General features: G+C 41.2%; 5 protein-coding genes across 7 annotated transcripts; 2 read left to right on the forward strand and 3 right to left on the reverse strand.

Annotated features, from left to right (window-relative positions):
* The first annotated feature begins 1,366 nt into the window (after window positions 1-1,366).
* On the forward strand, window positions 1,367-7,981 carry LOC110848123 (mothers against decapentaplegic homolog 4). 2 transcript variants are annotated; one of them, XM_022095247.2, is made up of 14 exons: window positions 1,367-1,733; window positions 1,809-1,913; window positions 1,991-2,165; window positions 2,237-2,287; window positions 2,353-2,880; window positions 2,980-3,231; window positions 3,397-3,515; window positions 3,590-3,649; window positions 3,757-3,833; window positions 3,898-4,031; window positions 6,807-6,944; window positions 7,010-7,052; window positions 7,124-7,253; window positions 7,327-7,981. In XM_022095247.2, exons 1-14 carry the CDS (start codon window positions 1,581-1,583, stop codon window positions 7,402-7,404), a joined length of 2,043 nt encoding a protein of 680 aa, XP_021950939.1. In that variant the 5' UTR covers window positions 1,367-1,580; the 3' UTR covers window positions 7,405-7,981. The 2 variants fall into 2 exon arrangements, with proteins under 2 accessions (XP_021950939.1, XP_021950940.1); XM_022095248.2 differs by having other exon boundaries at window positions 7,022-7,052.
* On the reverse strand, window positions 4,101-6,812 carry LOC110848124. Its single transcript, XM_035851372.1, has 7 exons — window positions 6,606-6,812; window positions 6,261-6,499; window positions 6,077-6,188; window positions 5,893-6,011; window positions 4,966-5,826; window positions 4,586-4,908; window positions 4,101-4,517 (listed from the first exon to the last, which is right to left on the reverse strand). The coding sequence occupies exons 1-7, from the start codon at window positions 6,730-6,732 to the stop codon at window positions 4,142-4,144; spliced, it is 2,157 nt and encodes a 718-aa protein (XP_035707265.1). The 5' UTR covers window positions 6,733-6,812; the 3' UTR covers window positions 4,101-4,141.
* Window positions 7,968-9,379, reverse strand: LOC110848125. Its single transcript, XM_022095250.2, has 4 exons — window positions 9,250-9,379; window positions 8,625-9,076; window positions 8,429-8,549; window positions 7,968-8,357 (listed from the first exon to the last, which is right to left on the reverse strand). Exons 2-4 carry the CDS (start codon window positions 9,030-9,032, stop codon window positions 8,266-8,268), a joined length of 621 nt encoding a protein of 206 aa, XP_021950942.1. The 5' UTR covers window positions 9,033-9,076; window positions 9,250-9,379; the 3' UTR covers window positions 7,968-8,265.
* Window positions 9,380-9,395: 16 nt separating this feature from the next.
* LOC110848186 (nuclear pore complex protein Nup214) lies at window positions 9,396-16,451 on the forward strand. Of its 2 annotated transcripts, none has more exons than XM_035851371.1 (12): window positions 9,396-9,552; window positions 9,653-9,731; window positions 9,795-10,166; window positions 10,230-10,423; window positions 10,497-10,693; window positions 10,762-11,746; window positions 11,838-12,164; window positions 12,375-14,419; window positions 14,496-15,071; window positions 15,141-15,572; window positions 15,646-15,717; window positions 15,781-16,451. In XM_035851371.1, exons 2-12 carry the CDS (start codon window positions 9,666-9,668, stop codon window positions 16,203-16,205), a joined length of 5,691 nt encoding a protein of 1,896 aa, XP_035707264.1. In that variant the 5' UTR covers window positions 9,396-9,552; window positions 9,653-9,665; the 3' UTR covers window positions 16,206-16,451. The 2 variants fall into 2 exon arrangements, with proteins under 2 accessions (XP_035707264.1, XP_021951027.1); XM_022095335.2 differs by having other exon boundaries at window positions 9,398-9,552; window positions 15,138-15,572.
* On the reverse strand, window positions 16,259-18,561 carry LOC110848187 (28S ribosomal protein S27, mitochondrial). Its single transcript, XM_022095336.2, has 8 exons — window positions 18,301-18,561; window positions 18,146-18,216; window positions 17,820-18,072; window positions 17,579-17,739; window positions 17,263-17,499; window positions 16,879-17,189; window positions 16,691-16,811; window positions 16,259-16,618 (listed from the first exon to the last, which is right to left on the reverse strand). Exons 1-8 carry the CDS (start codon window positions 18,485-18,487, stop codon window positions 16,457-16,459), a joined length of 1,503 nt encoding a protein of 500 aa, XP_021951028.1. The 5' UTR covers window positions 18,488-18,561; the 3' UTR covers window positions 16,259-16,456.
* Between the last annotated feature and the right edge of the window lie 45 nt (window positions 18,562-18,606).

The raw sequence follows: 18,606 nt of genomic DNA on the forward strand, positions 1-18,606 counted from the left end.
AAGGTGTTGATTTAGTTGATGCTAAGACTAATATGAAAAAAATAATAATAGTTGCGAAAATTTGGCTTTAGAAAGACATTCCGTTTTTTTTCCAGCTTTTTTTCAAAAACTTGCCTGAAATGACACCCAAACAAATTGTCAAATATATCAATAAAGCTTGGTATCTATTAAGACGATCGTATTGGGCTAAATTTCGATGAATTATAAAACGATGAAGCCCACGAACGATTTTTCTGATTTTTTTATACGATATCAAACAACTTTCAAACTACCATTCCTGAAAATTTCAGCAATGGTACATGCCCACAAGTGGAGAAACAAATATTCTCCTGGGCTATGTTTAACACGTATTTAGATAGGCCAAAAACAAAAACGCAAATTAAAATACGAAGCCCACGAACGATTTTGTAAATATTTGCATATGTTGATGATCATACTATTGGTGATTTTTCATCAAAGAATTTAAGATGGTACATTTCTAGATTTCGAGCAATAAATTCAAATGCATCAAAAAACAGGGAATAAAATGGAAACCATGCAAAATTACCACAGGTATTAATAAAATGGTAACCATGTTGCGCGTTGCTACAATTTTGCATAAAATTTCCAATGTTTATAAACCAAAGCCCGACAAGAAAAAAACATTGATTACATTCATGGGTTGGAAGTGACTCAAACAGGACCCTTGGAGTTATAGTAGACATGCTGAATAATTGTTTGATAGTATAATTTGCCAACTCGCCAAGTTTGCAGTTAATCGGGGTTCATTTGACAAAGTTGAAAATGAACAGACAGACGAACAGACAGACTGGCAAAACGGTTCCCCAAGTCTTAAATCGGGGTAAGAATCATTGAGCTCTATTTACCAATCAAAAACCACTGACAACCAAACGAATTTTGATAAGATATATTAGCCCAAAAAATCGCCTTAATTTCTTATCAAAATAATTCAAAACTCATCGAAATTTAGCCCAAAACGATCACCATAACAGATACCCTTCTTTATTTTTGTACCTTGTTCCATTGTTATTTTCCAGGTTTGTGCATAATTTGTGAAAACATGGTGCAATTTTCTTGCAATTATTTTGAGTATGATTTTTGGCATGAAATTGTGTGTAATTTGCAAAATAGCTTTTATTTATTAATAATAGGACGTCTTATCTTCAATCTCCGAAGACCGGAAAACTCGGTAATCAGCCCAGGAAGTCAGAATAATAATAAAATTGTGCAAAGCTAACGACATAATAATGATGATTGCTTGTTTGTTGTGTTGGGTGAAAGTTGCGAAAAATAAATTCGGTGTGAATTTGCGAATCTCAATTTGCCCCAATTTGCACCCTTTCTTCCCGAATGCTTCAAGTTTGCGAGGATTAGTTGTTGTTTGTTTGTTGTAGGTTTTATTTCGTGTAAAAATGAATTCTTCGTAATTTTGCACGTCGTCATCATGTTAGTCATTTGATTGTTGTTGAAAAGAAGTTGTTGAATCGTTGATTGTGCGAATTAGAGAAACAAATTTTTTGCAAATTTGGCAAAATTTTGTTAAAGGTTGGATAAGCGTTTTGGTGAAAATAAATAAGGTGATGGGAGACTTTGGGGGGATGAATGCCCAAGGGGCCCCAACCAGTGCGGATGCTTGCTTATCTATCGTCCACTCTTTGATGTGTCATCGTCAAGGGGGCGAGTCGGAAAGTTTTGCGAAAAGAGCGATCGAAAGTTTGGTCAAGAAATTAAAGGTAAACAAAATTTTGTTTTGGAAAACTTAAATTTTGGAGTGGTTATGAAATTGTATTTTTTGTTTAAAAATTAAGGAAAAACGCGACGAATTGGACAGTTTGATTGCTGCCATTACAACAAATGGTGCCCAGCCGAGTAAATGTGTCACAATTCAGAGAACGTTGGACGGTCGGTTGCAGGTATTTTTGTAAAGTTTTAATTTAATTAATTATAAAGTTGAGTTAATTTAATGGAAATAATGTACTTATATTTTTAGGTCGCTGGCCGGAAAGGATTTCCACACGTTATCTACGCCCGAATCTGGCGATGGCCGGACCTTCACAAAAATGAGTTGAAACACGTGAAATATTGTCAATTTGCGTTTGACCTCAAGTGTGATTCCGTCTGTGTTAATCCTTATCATTACGAGAGGGTCGTCTCTCCAGGAATTGGTAAGTATAGTTAATTAATTATTGATTAATTAATTGTGCATGCAAAGTTTACAAAATTGTGCTTTTTCCAGACTCGTCATTGTCAAGAGATCACTTTGGCTCGTTCGATACGACATGCAAAAGTATGAAAATGAGTAAAATTCGGTAAAAATTCATCCCGAATTAATACCAATTTTCAAAATTTTAGACCTCTCCGGTTTAAGCATCCAATCGCCCGGTGGGAGCACCCGGATTAAAGATGAATACTCCGCTGGAGGAAGTGGCGGTCCTTCCTCTGTCGAATCTATGATGGACCGTGGCGGTCGTCAGCCCATCAGTCTAAACGTGAACACCAGCAGTGGGGGTGGGATCGCGTCGGTCGCCTCATCAGATTCAGGACTCATGTCGCCGGGAGGTCCGTCGACGTCGTCGTCCATCTCGAATAATAATATTCAAGGCGCAAGTAGCTCTTCGATACAGTCGCCGACCGTGCAACATCATCCGCCTCAACCGCCGGGGCCTACATATGCCTCACAACGAGGTCCAGGACCCGGGGTGCATGCCGGACTTTCTGTCCAGGTGGGAGGAGATTCTTCTGGAGGTGGTACTTCGGTCGTAGGTTTGGTTGGGATTGGGGCGACGTCCCCGCTCGTGGGGGGTCCAATTCAAAACACGCCAAGTGGTCCGGTCGGGTCGATTATTGGACAGGATGGGAACGGATTCTTTTCTGGGGGAGGTAATTAATTAGTTTATTATGGAAATTTAATACTTCTTGTTTTATTCTTAAAATTTCTCCTAAATTTACAATTAAAAAAAAATCTAAAAAAACGTTCAGGTCGTTCCCAGTACAATCAAGGAGTCGAATTTGGAAATTCTGGCGTCGTCCCCGTCGTGCCATCCGCCTCGACGAGTCACTCATCCTCTACTTCCACTGGGATCGCGGTAACTACCGTGACGAACAATTCAGCTGGGAACAGTACCTATAATTCTCCCTCGTCCTGGAGTGGGGGCGGTCCTACGAGCACGTTACAGTACACGCAGACCATGCAGCAACCCATGTCTGATATTCGGACTCATCCCGGATACCGTACGTTGCAATGAACATGCTATTTAATTTATATTTTAATTATTTAATTGTTAACTAATCATTAGCATACCCCGGACAAATATTTTTTTATCCTACCCTACTCATGTTGAGCTCAACACGAGTAGGGTAGGATAAAAAAATATTTGTCCGGGGTATGATCATTAGCCCTCCATCAACAACAAATATATCACGACGATAACATAAGAAGTGGCGGACCAATGTTGTCGGCCCAACCGCAGCCAGAATTTTGGTGTTCGATTGCATATTTTGAGCTGGATACGCAGGTACAAACTTTAATTTAGTCAAGTGAATAATAATGCAATGTTAATTATTCGTGATTGATGTTTTGTTTCGACAGGTTGGAGAAACGTTTAAAGTCCCATCGAGCTTGCCAAGTGTTACGATTGACGGATATGTCGTAAGTGATGTTTATAAAGAATTCAAAGACAAAACATTTGCAAATTAATTTTGCACAGTAAAATTCGCACAGTACACTAAAAAGTATTTTATATTTTGTGTGTTTAGGATCCTTCTGGCGGAAATAGATTTTGTCTCGGCGCACTGAGCAATGTGCATCGAACAGAGCAGAGCGAAAAAGCGAGGTATTTATTATACATGGTTATCAAATCATGATCCATAATTAAAATAATTATCGTTCCAACTCAGACTGCACATCGGAAAAGGGGCACAACTCGAGTTGAAAGGGGAAGGTGACGTCTGGCTGCGCTGCATGTCTGACCACTCCGTCTTCGTGCAGAGTTATTACCTCGACCGTGAAGCGGGGCGCGCTCCGGGCGATGGTGAGTCAGGAGTACATAAAAGATTGAATGCGTTGGACAGGAGATAAGAGCGAAGAAAGTAACCATATGTTTGAGGGACGTATGAAGGCAAATAAATGCAATGCCTTTATTTATATATCAACATTAAAACTCATATTATCGGTATGCTCAACTAAAACAGTAAGGGATTTTCCCGTTAAAAGCTTAAAAACTGCCTGTACAAAAGCTCTGTCCCCTTTCTCAATAGTTTGTACATTCTCGTATTTCTTATTGTCCCTTTGAATGAGGATGCCATTGTAGGATTGGCCCTTCATTTCTGCAAGAACAAGAGCTGCATGACCCAATCCCTCCTTCCTTGTGCAATCTTGTTTCACCACATCGAATAGATCCCTCTGCTGATCCGTCCACTGTTTAAAAGATTTAGTTGTGCCAATGTTATTTGCAATCGCTAGCTGCTCATCTGACAGGGGGGTTTGGTAGATGGGTCCTGATTTGAATTGGTCACTACTACATTAGAGAAACAAGCATTTTAGCATGATAAATTGATTTAGATATATGCAAGTATGTAAACTAACTGGGTGTAAGCAGAATGATCCTCCTCTTCCCTCCTCCTGGACGTTTTCAATCCAACATTGACTTTGTTGTTGGATTCTACTCCACAATATACCCTAGGTAGTTTTGAACAATATCGATCTTTGTTGATTAATGGGGAGCTGCTATCATCATCATCATATTCCACGGTGAAAGCCACTCCATTCTCTTCCAAAATCTTTTCCACCACAGCCAAATTAGCGTTGGACATAACTAACTGTTTATGTAAGAACGAATGCGGTCTGATGGGTGCATCTGATTCGATTTTTTCCATGTTTCTGAACAATGTGATGAGCGCGACTGACAACTACAAATACAAATACAACTGTTATTAACTTTTTACACACTTAAATCGGTAACTTACTGTGATGGAATGCTGGACAGGGAGTCGTTCCGGAGAGGAGAGAAGAATAGATTTTTCATAGATAGGAGTGAATTGTGCGTTACGATGATCCGACAGGTATTTTTGTAGGGGAATGCTGTTGTAAGCATATTTTTTAACTAGGTCTGACGTCCATTCTGTTTTCTTCACGCTCATAATGTTTAACGCCGCATGATAATGAAAGGTCTTCTCATTAATGTCACGCAAAACGGCGACAGTTTGACATCGGTTTGCTGAATGGTTATTACACAAAAAGCCTTCTGATGTTTCCTTCGACCAACATTGTTTGCATTTTTTGAGATGAGGGAATCCTTTTTGCATAGTGCCGTAACACAACGTTGATCCGTTCCAATGTAAAGGAATGAATTCATCCCACTTGTTTTCTCCGACATCGTCTTTTTGGGGGGTTTTCGCACCTTTGGTTGGGGTTGTTGTGGGTGTAGCTGATTTCCTCTGAGTTGACTTATGAAGTTGGACTGGGAAAAACTTTTCGACTCCTTTTTCTTTATGAATATTATAGTGACTCCTCCATTCCCCCATTAGCTCAAAAAATAGGGGATGTTTGTCGATTTCTTCATCCTTTCCAACAAAACCTCTTTGAACAAGAACACTTTTCACATAGTCGAATATTGTTCGGATATCACTCTTCCTTGGTAGTTTGAATTTTGGGACGCTATCCCCTTCGTCGTCCAACTCTCCAGCACCAAAGTCCGAATCAGAGGAATATGTCGTTGAGGAGGGCGAAGGTGTTGCTGTAAAGGGAGAAGGAACTGTTGATCTGGGTGAAGAAATGGATGGAGAAAACGGCGACTGAGGTTGAGCGAACAGTGGTTGAACAATTTTCTACGATAAACAGATAATGATGAATAATAGTTCATTCAGTTGTGCATTCCATAACTATTTACTCACATATCCAACTAATCTCGAAGCAAGATGTCTCGTCAATTCATCCACGTTGTTGCCAATCCGTTTGAGATGAACATCTGGATTTGTGGGTGGCTCGTAGTCCGCATCAATAGGGTTCATGACTACACAAACAAAATAAAGTCAAAATGAGTCAAAATCCAATTTAATGCATGACCCAAAGTTTTACCATTTCTACTCAGGCCAGATTCTGCATCACATTCCGATCTTGACCTATCCACAAAGACATCTACAAACTTTAGTCCATCTCGCTCATGAGAATCTCTGGCTTTCTGTCTGTCCTAAAAATACATGCATAAAATGCATAAAATTAGCAACCTAATCATGCAATATCACATTTTTTCATATCTCACCTCATGTAATGGAGCCACAATGGAAATGATGGACACAAACCCTTCTTCTGTGAACCCTTTTGCGTATTCACTAGCCAAGTGAACAAACGCCGACCTATCCTTCTCTTCGTCAAAATCAAGATTTTTGCAGAGACCAGCCCTCAAATACTTTCCATCTATCTCTTTGACGGGAACCTTGTTGGATTTGAGCATTTCAGCAAGGGCCTTCGAAATCGTGGTCTTCCCCGACTTCGCTAGACCTGTTCATACAATCATAATTATTAAGAGATACAAAAATTGCAAACTTATTAAGCCCCCATTCAATAATAATATTGCATAATTTTATCAGTAATATAATAAACATACCTGTCATAAGAATCGTACATCCGTTCTTTACCTCACTTTCCCATTTCATCCTCTTAATAATTGGTGGTGAGGGGGATGGTGACCCAACATGGGTCATTTTACTAGAGGTGGGGGTGGATGGGTCCATTTTAAAACCCGGCAATTGTTTCTTGGTGTGAAGTACGTTGGGGCATTACTAACTACTTCTGGTTTTCCTTTCAGCTGTCCATAAAGTTTATCCCTCCGCGTACATCAAAGTATTCGACCTTCGCCAGTGCCATCGCCAAATGCAGCAGCAGGCCCAAACAGCGCAAGCAGCTGCACAGGCACAAGCCGCCGCCGTGGCTGGACATATACCAGGTATAATTTGTGACAATTCAAATACATAACAATTATCGGATCTACAAGAAGTCGGATTGTTTAAGGGCATGGTGCAGTTGGAGGGATCGCGCCAGGAATTGCGATGAGGTTTGACAATTTATTTACTACACAAATTTTACTGCAGGAAATAATAAATGAGAATATGTAAATTTAACTAGTCTCACGGCCGCTGCGGGAATCGGGGTCGACGACTTGAGGCGATTATGCATCCTACGTCTAAGTTTTGTCAAAGGTTGGGGGCCCGACTATCCGAGACAGTCGATTAAGGAGACGCCCTGCTGGATTGAGGTAAATAATCTACTCCAAAAATAAATGACCAGTTAATTTGGACTCAATTAACGTTTTAAACTTGATTATTTAGGTTCACCTACATCGCGCATTGCAACTATTGGACGAAGTTTTACACACGATGCCAATCGATGGACCGCGAAGTGACTAGGAAAAAGAAAGAAGCGAAAATGTATTTATTTGCGTTGGACAATTTATATGAATCAAATTATTATGAACTAATCCTAGAAGAATCGTCGTCTTAATTATCGTCTTTAATCAATTAAATTTAAGATACTTTATTTTTTCTATTCTCACCAAACCACCAATCAACCAAAAGTGAAAGTATTTGTTTGTTTTTCTGCTATCTTGAATCATCAGTAAATCAACGTGTTTTATGCCGGATTTGATATTTATGAGAATATTGGATAAAAAACTTTGTAATAAAAATAGTTACGTATGAACGCCACGTTGTGGGTGAAGTGGTTTGGTTTGGTTCCTTTAAAACTGTATTAATTTATAATTTTTCAACAAGTGACGATAGAGCAGCAAGAGGAGGGCAATATTATCTTTTTTATACTTTGGATTTCTCACGATCAAACTAAAAATAATTATTACAGATTTTTTATGAAATTATTAATCATAATACTGGATTAATACGTTGTTATTGTTAATAATAGAAGAGCGAGCAATGTGATGGATGAGATTAAAAATATATATTCAAGGAATAAAGAATGATTGGTGATGCACATATTATTATTTTCTGGAAATTTATACACACAATTTTTGAAAAAATCATGTAGCAATTTACTTAACTGAATCATAAAATTGAACGCTCGCTCAACGTCTCTATTATCTATATGTAATTATAATGGGAAACGTATTAGATTAAAATAGGCTCAAGTTGGGTAATGCATAACAAAATTTGTAAAAAAACAGCCACAACTTAAGAAGTGATACAGAAAAACTACCCACAAAGAAATTAACTAACTACCACTAGTTAATTAAGTAGAAGAAATTAAATTATCATAATTTAATCGCCAAGAAGTTCTCGGCTAGCGTGAGCTCGGTGTTTTGCAACCTCTTTTAAAGCATCGCGAGCCGTCATTTTCATTGGGACGATATCTAAATGGAGTAAAATTCGTGAATTTTGAAGAAAAATTATAAAATTTAGGACAATTTTGTTTAATTTGTACCCCTTAAAAATTCCAGGTTTGGATGTTTATGTGCCATCTCAGCCAAGTGTCGGTACTCGATATTCTTCACTTTGTGAGACTGGGTGTAAGTTTGGGTGGTAATGTGGTCAATAAAGAGTTCCTGTATTACAGAATAATTAGCTTTGAAATTTTGAATTAATCAATAATTAAGTAACTTTAAGTTTACGATGTTTACCGTCGCTTTTGAAATGAGAAAGAGAACATCGTTCCCAACTTGGTCAATTTCAGGGGACGATTTCATAATAATTTTGACCTTAGTTTGTGGCAAGGTCACGTCTTGCTTTATCTTGGTGGAATGCAATCGCGGTGTCGTCGTCGTCGTGCCACCACTACTGCCAGATGTTGACTGTCGAGGTGTCGACGATTCTGCAGCGGAGGAAGACGATGCGGTGGGTTTTTTCTCTTTAGGTGGCGACGATGAACTATGACCTCCTCCCGTCGACTTTTTCTCTTTAGGTGGCATTTTACTGGAACTATTATTATGACGATTCTCCTTCTGTTGCGTACTACTGCTGGTACTGGTATTCGGCGATGCGGTCGATGGTGATGAAGTTTTGGGTAAAATCCAGTCGGTAATCTTCATATTTGGGAAAAGGGGACAAGATATTGTCAACAGGGGAAGGACATCTGCAAATTAGCAAAAAAAACTCAGAATTGCAAAATTAATTAATTTCATGTGTCAAATAAAAAATGTAGTCAAAGATTGCTAAAACTTGAAATTTTGAATCGTTTTTGAGTAAGCAATGATAAAATGTTATCAACTCTGTGGGCTGTTATCACAAAATTGAAGTAAAACTTACCAAAAATCAAAAATTGATTTCTGAAAAAAATAATAATTCCGGGGAAATCTTGACTGGCTTTTTGCGAATCTGTCGTCTCAAGCGATGGTAATAGGCGCCAGTAGAGCCGCGATCGTCACAAAGTGAGAGAGCCGTATAAAAACGTGCACTTGTTCAATTTCAATATTTATTTAAACTGCAATATATTTAATTTAATTAAGTGCTATAATTATTTTGGTGTAATTAATTGTGGAGCAAGAAGAATCACTCACTTTGGCGAAAAGTTGACCTATGACCGTTTTTTCTGGAGTGAAAGATTGAAATGTGAGGCGAAGCAAGATTTTTTATTTATTTTTAGTTTGAGTTTGACAAATTTTTAACTAATTTGTATTTAAATATGTTTTACATTGTAATTGTCATCTAGAAATTAAGATAAAATGGCTGCTCAACCCCCTGCTGCTGCTCCAATAATTGTCCAGGGTCCGGCTTCATTTTTTGTGGATGTGAGTTTTATCAATTATTAAAGGTTGTATAATTAGTTAATTAAACCAAATTAAATGTTGCAGCACCTGTTTTTCAAATCGTACCCTTCACTTCTTCTCCCATCGCCATCCCCGGCTTCGGAACTTTTATCTCGCTCATCGCAAAGTTTGTCGTGTTCTTCAAAATTTGGTGTTCTCTTTGTCGCCGGACAAGGACAAGGTCTTCACCTCCTTCGCGTCGCGGATGTCCTAGCGGTGCAAACAACGGGAGGGAAAAGTCATCAGAAACAAGTTGAGTTGAGTCAAGTCCCCTTTGCGATCGCTTCTTTCCCTTCTGCGCCACCTCCCACACTGGTCGCCATTTCCGTTGGGGAAGAGTTTCTCGCCGTGGACACGGTGCGAAATGGGGTCGGATTTGTTTTAATATTCAAACTGGATCAGTTCCTAATTACGCCGGTTAGTAAATGAATGATTATGAAGTGATGATTAATTTAATAATAATGACTGAATTTTGATCAGGGTTTTAAGTGCGACCCAATTGCTGAGGTTCGCGCATCGCCTAAAGATGGGTCAAAAGTTTGTGGTATTTCTTGGAATCCGGGCGAAAATATGAGTAACATGTTGGCAATTAATTGTGATGACGGATTTCTTCAAATAGTCACGATCAAGGGGGTCAATTCGGTGGAGATGTGTTCATACAAGGGTATTGTGAGGTGAGAACTTGAATCAATTTTGTTAGCATTACTCGTAATTACTCAAATTAAATGCATTATGCATTTTGTGCAGATCAATGTGCTGGAGTCCAAAAGGGAAACAACTCGTCGTCGGAAAAGCGGACGGTTCTTTATCTCAATTAAAATTGGATTGTGCCGAAGCTAAGCGAATTCCAGGCCCGGGTGGGAGCGCAAGAACACCCACAGCTCTATTTTGGACGTCCACTACACAATTTATAATAAATTACGTCGTAGACGGGAAAGATATTGGTGGGTAAAACTTGATTCACAATTAAACTTAACTAAAAATTGCTCATCAAGGCTTATCATTATTGTAGACCTGATGCAACTCGACCTTGTCAAAGGGGGTCCGCCAACCTACACCAATTTCGGCGACGTTTTCGTCTCTGACAGAGTTGATCCCGCCTCAAAATGTAGTTTCGTCCCCCTCCTCGCCTGGAATGTGATTGTCGCCACGTCCAACACCATTAATGATGTCGTCCTCCTCGGAAAAGGACTCAGCGCAGCTAGTAGTGGCGAAAACTGGACAATCGCCGACCTCAATGACAATCGTCGTGCAGCCATTCCAATCGACAGTTTCGCCGTTGGAGCGACTCTCTTCACGGGATCAGAGGAGAGTGTAGTTTTTGACGAGACGGAATCCTATGGCGGTGTTCCAGTCGTGTTCGTTTTATCAGAAGCAGGAGCATTGTCATCATTCGCCTTGGTGAATTCCAAAGGAGATGCGCCCTCTGTATTTCAAAAGGTTGTGGGAGCCCTGCCAACTGAAATTTTTGCTCAAAAGAGAAAGGAAGAAATCAGTCAGCCTGCTGCTCCTGCTGCTGCTCCTCCTCCTGTTCAGTTTGGACTGCCATCAATTAATAAGGGGACGACTGCCCCGTTCAATTTAATTACAAATCAGCCTTCATCAAGTATCTTACCCCAAAAGACTTTACCAGAAACCACCGGGTTCAACTTTAACCCATTGTCAAATTTTGGTGCTACTTCTGCACCACCACCGCTAATAAATCCGCTTGTCATTAATAAAGCTGTTGTCGACCCTGCAAAAAGCGATCAAGTAGTCGCGCAACCACCACCACAACAACCAGTTCAACTAATTTCGGCGCCTGTAAAACAACAGCCACCACTTTTCGATATGAAACAACTCCCTACGACTGGACTTCCAAACTTACAACAGGTCGAAGACTTGAAACGGATGGTGGAGGAGAAACGGGCACAAGGAGGATTTCGCGAGGCTGGTAGCGGCGATGACGAACCTGACATGGATGAAGTGCTCTTAGAAGTGGAAAAGTTTCAGAAACGGTACTTAAATATTTATGAAATAATTTAAAAACTTAATTCAGTTTGGGTAGGAAATTTTGTCAAGCCCAACAATTTTGTTAATTTTTGTCAGGTTGGAAATGTTTCACACACGAAGGGCAGAAACTCATCAGAAGACTGTCCAGACGTTCAACGAAGTTCGGAAGGAGGTTGAAGACGGCGTCGTGTCACGGCTAAATTTGATGGAAGACTTTACCTCAACTCTACGTGAAACAAAGGATGTTCAAGAGGAGGAAGTAAACGGAATTAAAGAGCGGATCGTAAGCCATTACACGGAACTTGAATATGCCAAGGCGCTCGAGGAGAGGAATAAGGATCCAAAATATGCTCAGTTACTCATGGCGCAACCAATGGATGCTGGGAGGTTGACGAAGTTTGGAGAAATTGAAAAATTATATCAGTAAGTGATGGAGGAGGAAAAATTGTGATAAGTTTGTGAAGAAAGTTGGTCATATTTTACGTTTTCGGATTTTGTTAAACAAGAGAGAACAAGTTCTTGCGAAATTTGTCGTGTCAAATTTTGAATTAATTTTTTTGAATGCCACTGAAATTTCCAATTTTACAAAAGTCATGCCAATTAACTAACTGTGTCCCTTATTTTTCTATTCAGATACATCCGAAGCCAAACTGCAGAGTGTGAACGTTTCTTCAAACTGCAATCCCATCAACAGAACCCCCTCCAGAACTCTGCCATCATACAAAGTATCTACCAAACCTTGGCCAATCACTCAAAAATTATTAAACGACTCGCCCATAACATCAACCTCCTCCGCGTTCAGATCGGGCTTAATAAAACTGCCGGGATCGAAGACCACCGTGCCTTCGACGTCCCCTCGATGGGATATAACTACAACTTTTTGGATAATAATAACGACATTATCAACAAAAACAACAAGGCTAACCGGAATAATAAGCCCTTGTTGAAGGAGCGACCCGTAATCACCGTGCCGAAAAGTAACGTGCCCAAGATAAAAGCGGAGAAGGAGAAAGTCCCCTCCTCCGTGGCTGAAAAATTGACCGTGGACGATCTAACGGCTGGAATGTCTCGCGTGAAACTGAACAGGTTGAAGGATGCCGGAATTTTAGGAGGGGGACGAGACACCACACATTTGTTCTTAGGGGATCAGAAACCTATGCGCATTTCGGCCAAGAAGTTAGACTCGTTGACCAAGATTGTCTCAAGAGTGGAGAACATCGAGATTTCCGGGCCTAGTGTTGTGGATCCGTACGATCTGAGTGTGAAGGGAAGGGCCGCCGCGGCAGCGGCAAGGAGTAGGAATTTCATCGAAAAATTAGACGATAAGGCTGGAACGAGCAGCAGCAGTAATGGAGAGAACAATGAGATCAAGTCTATTTTGACGGGAACTGTAGCGAAAGAGGTTAAAAAGGAAGGAGGAGCATCCCCTCTGGTTAAACCAGTACCTTCGAAACCACAAGTGTCATTTGGAGACGATAAAGTTAAACCGTTTAGTCCTCAGCAGCAGCAGCAAGAACCAGCAGTAAAGTTCTCTTCGATTGATTCTTCCCCCATGTTAGCGGCCATGTTGTCGTCAGCGCCATCAAGTCAGGAACCACTTAAAATTCCGAGCCTCGTTTCATTCCCAGCGACTACTGCGGTTTCTTCGTCGTTCGGATTTTCGATGGGATCTGCTACAGCTACGACGACTAGTACAATTACAAATCCTCCACCATCATTATTTGGTGCGTCGACGAATACTTTTAATTTTTCTTCAATGACATCACCCTTTGGTGCGCCGACTACGACGGCGAAGACAAGTGCGTCAGTTTCGTCATCTTTGTTGGGTGATGCTACTGGAAAATCTTTCCTGGGAGGAGGACTCGGATTTACCTTATCGTCCAGTTCGTCCGCCCCCACTCTACCACAAACTCAAACCACGACAGCATCAGGACTTCAGACTTCTTCCTCCGTACAGAAATCAGTTGCTCCTCCAATCATGACAGTGCCGATTGGGCCGACATCAATATTTGGAGGAGGTGGAGGAGTAACAATCTCACAAAATCCACCTGCATTCTCGTCACTATTTGCGGCTCCTTCATCAACAGCATCTTTTTCCACTAGCTCGCCAGCCTTGACGAGTCTGCTAACAAGCAGCAGTGTCAGCAATAACAACAAACCTGCCACGGGGGGACAAAGTCCGCTCGCCTCCCTGCCAACTTTTGATCTCAGTTTGAGCAGTGGATTAAAATCGGGAGGAGGAACTACACCATTTTTGACGGGGGCACAGTCGGGCCCTCCTCCGAATTTATTTGGGAGCGGTACGACTATTACTACTACTACAACTCCTGTAAGTAATAAGACGTCGTCCCTCTTGGGTGGCTATGTGATTCCGAAGACGACCAAGGCACCCGAACCGAAGGAGGAAGATTGGGAAGATGAAGGAAAAACGGCAACAATTCCGCCGCTGCTGGAAGAAATTCCAAAATCGAAACCATACTCGGTCGAAGTGGAGGCTGTAACACCTCCGGAAAAAGAAGAATCTTCTGCGACTACAATTTCCACCAAGACGCTGGACTCGACATTATTATCATCTGCTCTGTTTGGTGCTCTCGACATAACTAAAAGTAGTGAGCAAACGATACCGGTCATTGATTTAAGTAAATCAACAGCAGTATCTGCAACTACCCCCGCGACGGGTAATTGTTAAATTATTATTTTTTGGATTTTTTTTTTGTGAATGGTTATGATTTTTCGTATTTGTTGGACTTGCAGGTTCCACCAATTTAGTTTTCGGTGGGAATTCTGTGAGTAAAAATTTATTCGGGACGACGACGTCGACCACAGTAACGCCACCGGCATCAAGTCTGTTTGGAGGAGGAACGTTGGTCTCTACTACTTCAACTACTACGACATTACCACAACCTACTTCTACCGCTCCAATATCTACGTTTGGACTTTCATCCGCTTTAGGAGCAACGTCACCTTTCGGAACAGCGGTGGTGACATCGACGGTTTCAAATCCTCCAGCCTCGTCTTCAATATTTGGTTCTGCGGGGATAGTAACTTCATCTGCTCCTACTTCAATTTTTGGGGCTCCAACGCCTGCTACAGTCACGTCGGGAGGGTCCCTTTTCGGATCAAGTCCAGCAGTCGTGGCACCCACATCAGTGTCCGCTTTTGGTGGTCAACCAACTCCGACCACTACTAATGCGGCCTCATCAATTTTCGGATCTCAGCAGACGCCTAGTACTCCACAAAGTGGGTTGTTTTCAGGAGGGGGAGTACAAAGTACGACACAGGCGACGACTGGATTTTCTTTCGCGTCGCCGACGTCACCAAGTACAGCAGGTGAGGAGGAATTTATTAACGATACACAATTTGAGTAATAATTTTTGCAATATGTGCCCAAATTAGTAGGTGCTTTTGGATCTACATCGGTATTTGGTGGTGCCACAACGACAGGACAGCCAGCATTTGGGGGTTCCGCAGTTTTTGGGTCGGCGACTACTCCTGCCGTTTCTTCCAGTGGATTTGGAGGAGGAACGACTTCCATTTTTGGGACAAGTTCAGCCTTTGGAACACCTGCTTCGACTGGTGGGTCCGCCTTCGGATCTGCGTTCGGTTCAACTTCACCCCCAGCAACAGCAGCAGCGACTTCACCATTTGGAGGGGGTTCAACCTCAGTGTTTGGAGGTGGAGCCGCACCAGCTTCGCCATTCAGCGGTGGTGGAATTACTAGTGGATCTGTATTTGGAGGGACGACGACCCTTCCGACTGGAGGACTGTTTAGTGGAGGAGGTGGTAGCACGGCGCAATCTGGATTTTCGTTTGCATCTCCGACAAGTCAAGGTGCGCTGGTTTTGAAAATGAATAAAAACTCGGTTTCAAAACTAATTTTAAAATATTTTTCACTTCAATACAGCCAGTGCTTTTGGAACTCCTGCCCCTGCGGCCGTGGCGCAACCAACATCTGCTTTTGGAGTAGCTACGCCAGGTAGTTATCTTTATTTTATCCTTACCCTCAGTTTTGATAAATATCCCCCATTTTCCCTTGCAGCTTTTGGCAGTGCCCCAGTTTTTGGTGGAACGCCCGCCTTTGGATCACCTCCCGCGTTCGGAGGAAGTCCTGCATTCGGTACTACGGGTTCTACTTTTGGTTCGGCTTTCGGCTCAAGTAGTCCTGCAGCGACGGGAGGAGGAAGCATTTTTGGAGGTGCGATCGTACAAGGAGCTGCACCCTCGTTTGGTGCGCTGGCTCAAGCCTCGCCCCCTCAACAGCAGCAAGGATTCGGTAGTGGAGGAGGAGGAGTGTTTGGTTCTCCTGGTCAAGGAGGAGGATCTATTTTTGGTGGAGGTGGTGGTCAGCCCACGTCCCCATTTGGACAGCCTCAAGCACAACAACAATCTGCATTTGGTGGTGGGGGAGGACAGTCCCCTCCGCCGGCATCCTTTGGTGGCAGCGCGTTCAGCAGTTGGCGATAATTGTAATATAGATTTAAGCACAGTGATGACGAGATGACAAGACTATTTATTTAGAGACGACGCACGATTCTTTCTTAATTTATTGTCAAACTGATGTGGTATCAACAAATTACGTGTATGTATTAATTTATAAAAAATGAGGATCGTATCATGTATACTTAAAAACTAATTATTTAAATACTCCTACAAGTTTTGCTATCTAGCATTGTTTTCATTATTAATAAATTGAAGTGTCAATTAAAGCTATCCGTCTAGACTTTAGCCTTTTTCGTTTTAATTTTCTTTGGTGGGATGACTTTAACGAATTTGACTGCATTTGAGGGAATGTAATCCTCGGGTAGTTTGTAGCCGGCTTGTTGGTCTGGGGGAAGTTTCATCATCCATTCTTCTTCATGGTCGAAGAAGAAGATTACCTGGTGAGAAAAGAGAGATTCGATTAATTCGATTCATTTTTAATTGATGTAAAATATGGCTGAACTTCTTACTTCTTCCTTCTCTCTGAGCTCTTGTTTTCTCGCTTCAATATCTTCCGTCAGTTTGTAAGCTTTAAATCTACGGATTTGCCTTTCCAATTCAGCCAGACGCATTGCCTCCCAATCTTCATAACTTTAGAGAAGAAATTATGTAGTTAATTAAAATGCTAATTATATGCATACTTATTTATTTTGCATACGTTTTAATCTGATTGGCAATTTCCTGCTCTTCCCTTTCTGACAAGGCGCCTGATAGCAGTTCCTCCGCCTTCTTCACTAATGCACCATCTTCCTGGTTGGCAAGCACTCCTACCGAGGTCAACTTTGATTTAATGTTAGGCAGGATTTTCTCATAGGCTGGATACTTGATCCGATCCCAGAACGCAGCGACACCCTTGTCATCTAAATTCATTCCGTATAATTGACGAAGTTTGGGTTTCGGGAGAGTTTTAGTTGGGGATGCTTCCACCTCGGCGAGAGCCTTGTCGACCAATTCGGACACTGTTTTGAGCTGAAATTTGTGTAATGTAAATTAGTTTGGATTGTTTTTTTATATGCAAAAATATATTAGAAAATGTACTCACGACTTCTGAGTAGATGGGTTTTCTAGCGGATGCCAATCTGTCCACTAATTGCTTCACTTTCTCCCACTTTCCGTACACAGCCCAGCCGAGGAGTTGGGCAGAGTGGGAGACAGCTTCATCTTCGGTAACGAGTTGGCCAACGCTTCCCAAAGTTTTCCCGACAATGTGGTGCGGCTCGTAGAGGTCAAAGTGCTGGTCGGTGTAAACGTTTCGGAGGAAGCGAACCCTGACTTTTTTCTGGAAAAGTCATAAAAAATAAAAATAAAAATTTGGTTTTATCAAAAATTATTAACGTAACCGAATTTTAATCTCTTACAATTTCTTCGTCATCATCTCCCTTTGGAGTTTCGACAGTTTCCCAACCCTCGGGTTTCGGATCTTTCAAATACTTGAGGCACGACAGGAGACAGAATAGTTTGGAAGTCGGCAGACCAAAATCTTCCTCCAGCATGAGCAGACCTGCTACTTTGGCAGCGTCTAAATATCAACACATATTTCATAATTCTAATCCACATTAATTATTTGAATCATTAGAATGATACTTATTAATTACTAACCACGATTGTTCCCACTTTTGAGAAATTCATCCATTAAAATGTTGGCGAGATGGAAATCGAGAAAGACACCGTAGTTGAGGCGATCGTTTAATATGCGGAGAAGGTCGTCGGTCTTCTGAGCAGCCATGAAGGCCCTGATAAGGGCGTGATTCGTCGATGGGAGCGTGTCTGCAGAAGCGGGCGACTTTCTCAAACGATAAACTGCCTCCTCCATTTCGTCGAGGGATTCAACGTCTGTGACTTTGTTCATGTACTGGAAGAATGAATAATTATTACAATTAGTTAATTAATGCACCGATTAAATATCAAAGTTTGAAATTACTTACGATATCAACATCCACGGCACTCAAGACCTTATCGGTTTGATATTTCTGATCCATCTCGAAGAATAAATCGTCTAAAAAGATGTAGAAAAATGTAAATAATTATGTATCATGTCGGAATTGTAATTAAAATTAGCATAATTAATTACTTTACTTACCTGGATTAACTTTTTGGAGGAGAGAAGATTGCAATCTTTTCGACCAGGCTTCCTCACATTTGTAAGAATCGCGCAGATAACCGAGAGACGACATTTGTCGCGAGATCCGTTTGATATCAAAGATAAGCTTCCCACCCCCACACCGGGGGGTGTGCTGGATAAGCTTGGAGAGGAGGAAAAGTCTCATAATTTTGAGACAAAAAATTATGAAACCAAAACCGGTGTAACTTTTATTTTTTGTTTCACGAGGAGTTTAACAAATGCAATCGCGGTTCTTGGTTGGGTAGATTGGGAAACTTTCATAGA

This window comes from Folsomia candida, unplaced genomic scaffold, assembly GCF_002217175.1.
Source record: "Folsomia candida strain VU population unplaced genomic scaffold, ASM221717v1 Fcan01_Sc004, whole genome shotgun sequence".
NCBI lineage: Eukaryota > Metazoa > Arthropoda > Collembola > Entomobryomorpha > Isotomidae > Folsomia > Folsomia candida.

What these genes read in the sequence shown, in the direction of transcription:
- LOC110848123 (XM_022095247.2), top strand. Translation starts at nt 1,581, where the DNA reads ATGGGAGACTTTGGGGGGATGAATGCCCAAGGGGCCCCAACCAGTGCG. An exon ending in ATTTTGAGCTGGATACGCAG is followed by an intron (nt 3,516 to 3,589) that starts GTACAAACTTTA and finishes TTGTTTCGACAG; the next exon opens with GTTGGAGAAACGTTTAAAGT. An exon ending in GGGGCGCGCTCCGGGCGATG is followed by an intron (nt 4,032 to 6,806) that starts GTGAGTCAGGAG and finishes TTTTCCTTTCAG; the next exon opens with CTGTCCATAAAGTTTATCCC.
- LOC110848124 (XM_035851372.1), bottom strand. Translation starts at nt 6,732, where the DNA reads ATGGACCCATCCACCCCCACCTCTAGTAAAATGACCCATGTTGGGTCA. An exon ending in ATGTACGATTCTTATGACAG is followed by an intron (nt 6,500 to 6,605) that starts GTATGTTTATTA and finishes TTGTATGAACAG; the next exon opens with GTCTAGCGAAGTCGGGGAAG. An exon ending in CTTCGAGATTAGTTGGATAT is followed by an intron (nt 5,827 to 5,892) that starts GTGAGTAAATAG and finishes TGTTTATCGTAG; the next exon opens with AAAATTGTTCAACCACTGTT.
- LOC110848125 (XM_022095250.2), bottom strand. Translation starts at nt 9,032, where the DNA reads ATGAAGATTACCGACTGGATTTTACCCAAAACTTCATCACCATCGACC. An exon ending in TTCTCATTTCAAAAGCGACG is followed by an intron (nt 8,550 to 8,624) that starts GTAAACATCGTA and finishes TCTGTAATACAG; the next exon opens with GAACTCTTTATTGACCACAT. An exon ending in AAACCTGGAATTTTTAAGGG is followed by an intron (nt 8,358 to 8,428) that starts GTACAAATTAAA and finishes TACTCCATTTAG; the next exon opens with ATATCGTCCCAATGAAAATG.
- LOC110848186 (XM_022095335.2), top strand. Translation starts at nt 9,666, where the DNA reads ATGGCTGCTCAACCCCCTGCTGCTGCTCCAATAATTGTCCAGGGTCCG. An exon ending in ATCAGTTCCTAATTACGCCG is followed by an intron (nt 10,167 to 10,229) that starts GTTAGTAAATGA and finishes AATTTTGATCAG; the next exon opens with GGTTTTAAGTGCGACCCAAT. An exon ending in GTGGAAAAGTTTCAGAAACG is followed by an intron (nt 11,747 to 11,837) that starts GTACTTAAATAT and finishes AATTTTTGTCAG; the next exon opens with GTTGGAAATGTTTCACACAC.
- LOC110848187 (XM_022095336.2), bottom strand. Translation starts at nt 18,487, where the DNA reads ATGAGACTTTTCCTCCTCTCCAAGCTTATCCAGCACACCCCCCGGTGT. An exon ending in CAAAAGTGGGAACAATCGTG is followed by an intron (nt 17,740 to 17,819) that starts GTTAGTAATTAA and finishes GTTGATATTTAG; the next exon opens with ACGCTGCCAAAGTAGCAGGT. An exon ending in AACCCATCTACTCAGAAGTC is followed by an intron (nt 17,190 to 17,262) that starts GTGAGTACATTT and finishes CACAAATTTCAG; the next exon opens with CTCAAAACAGTGTCCGAATT.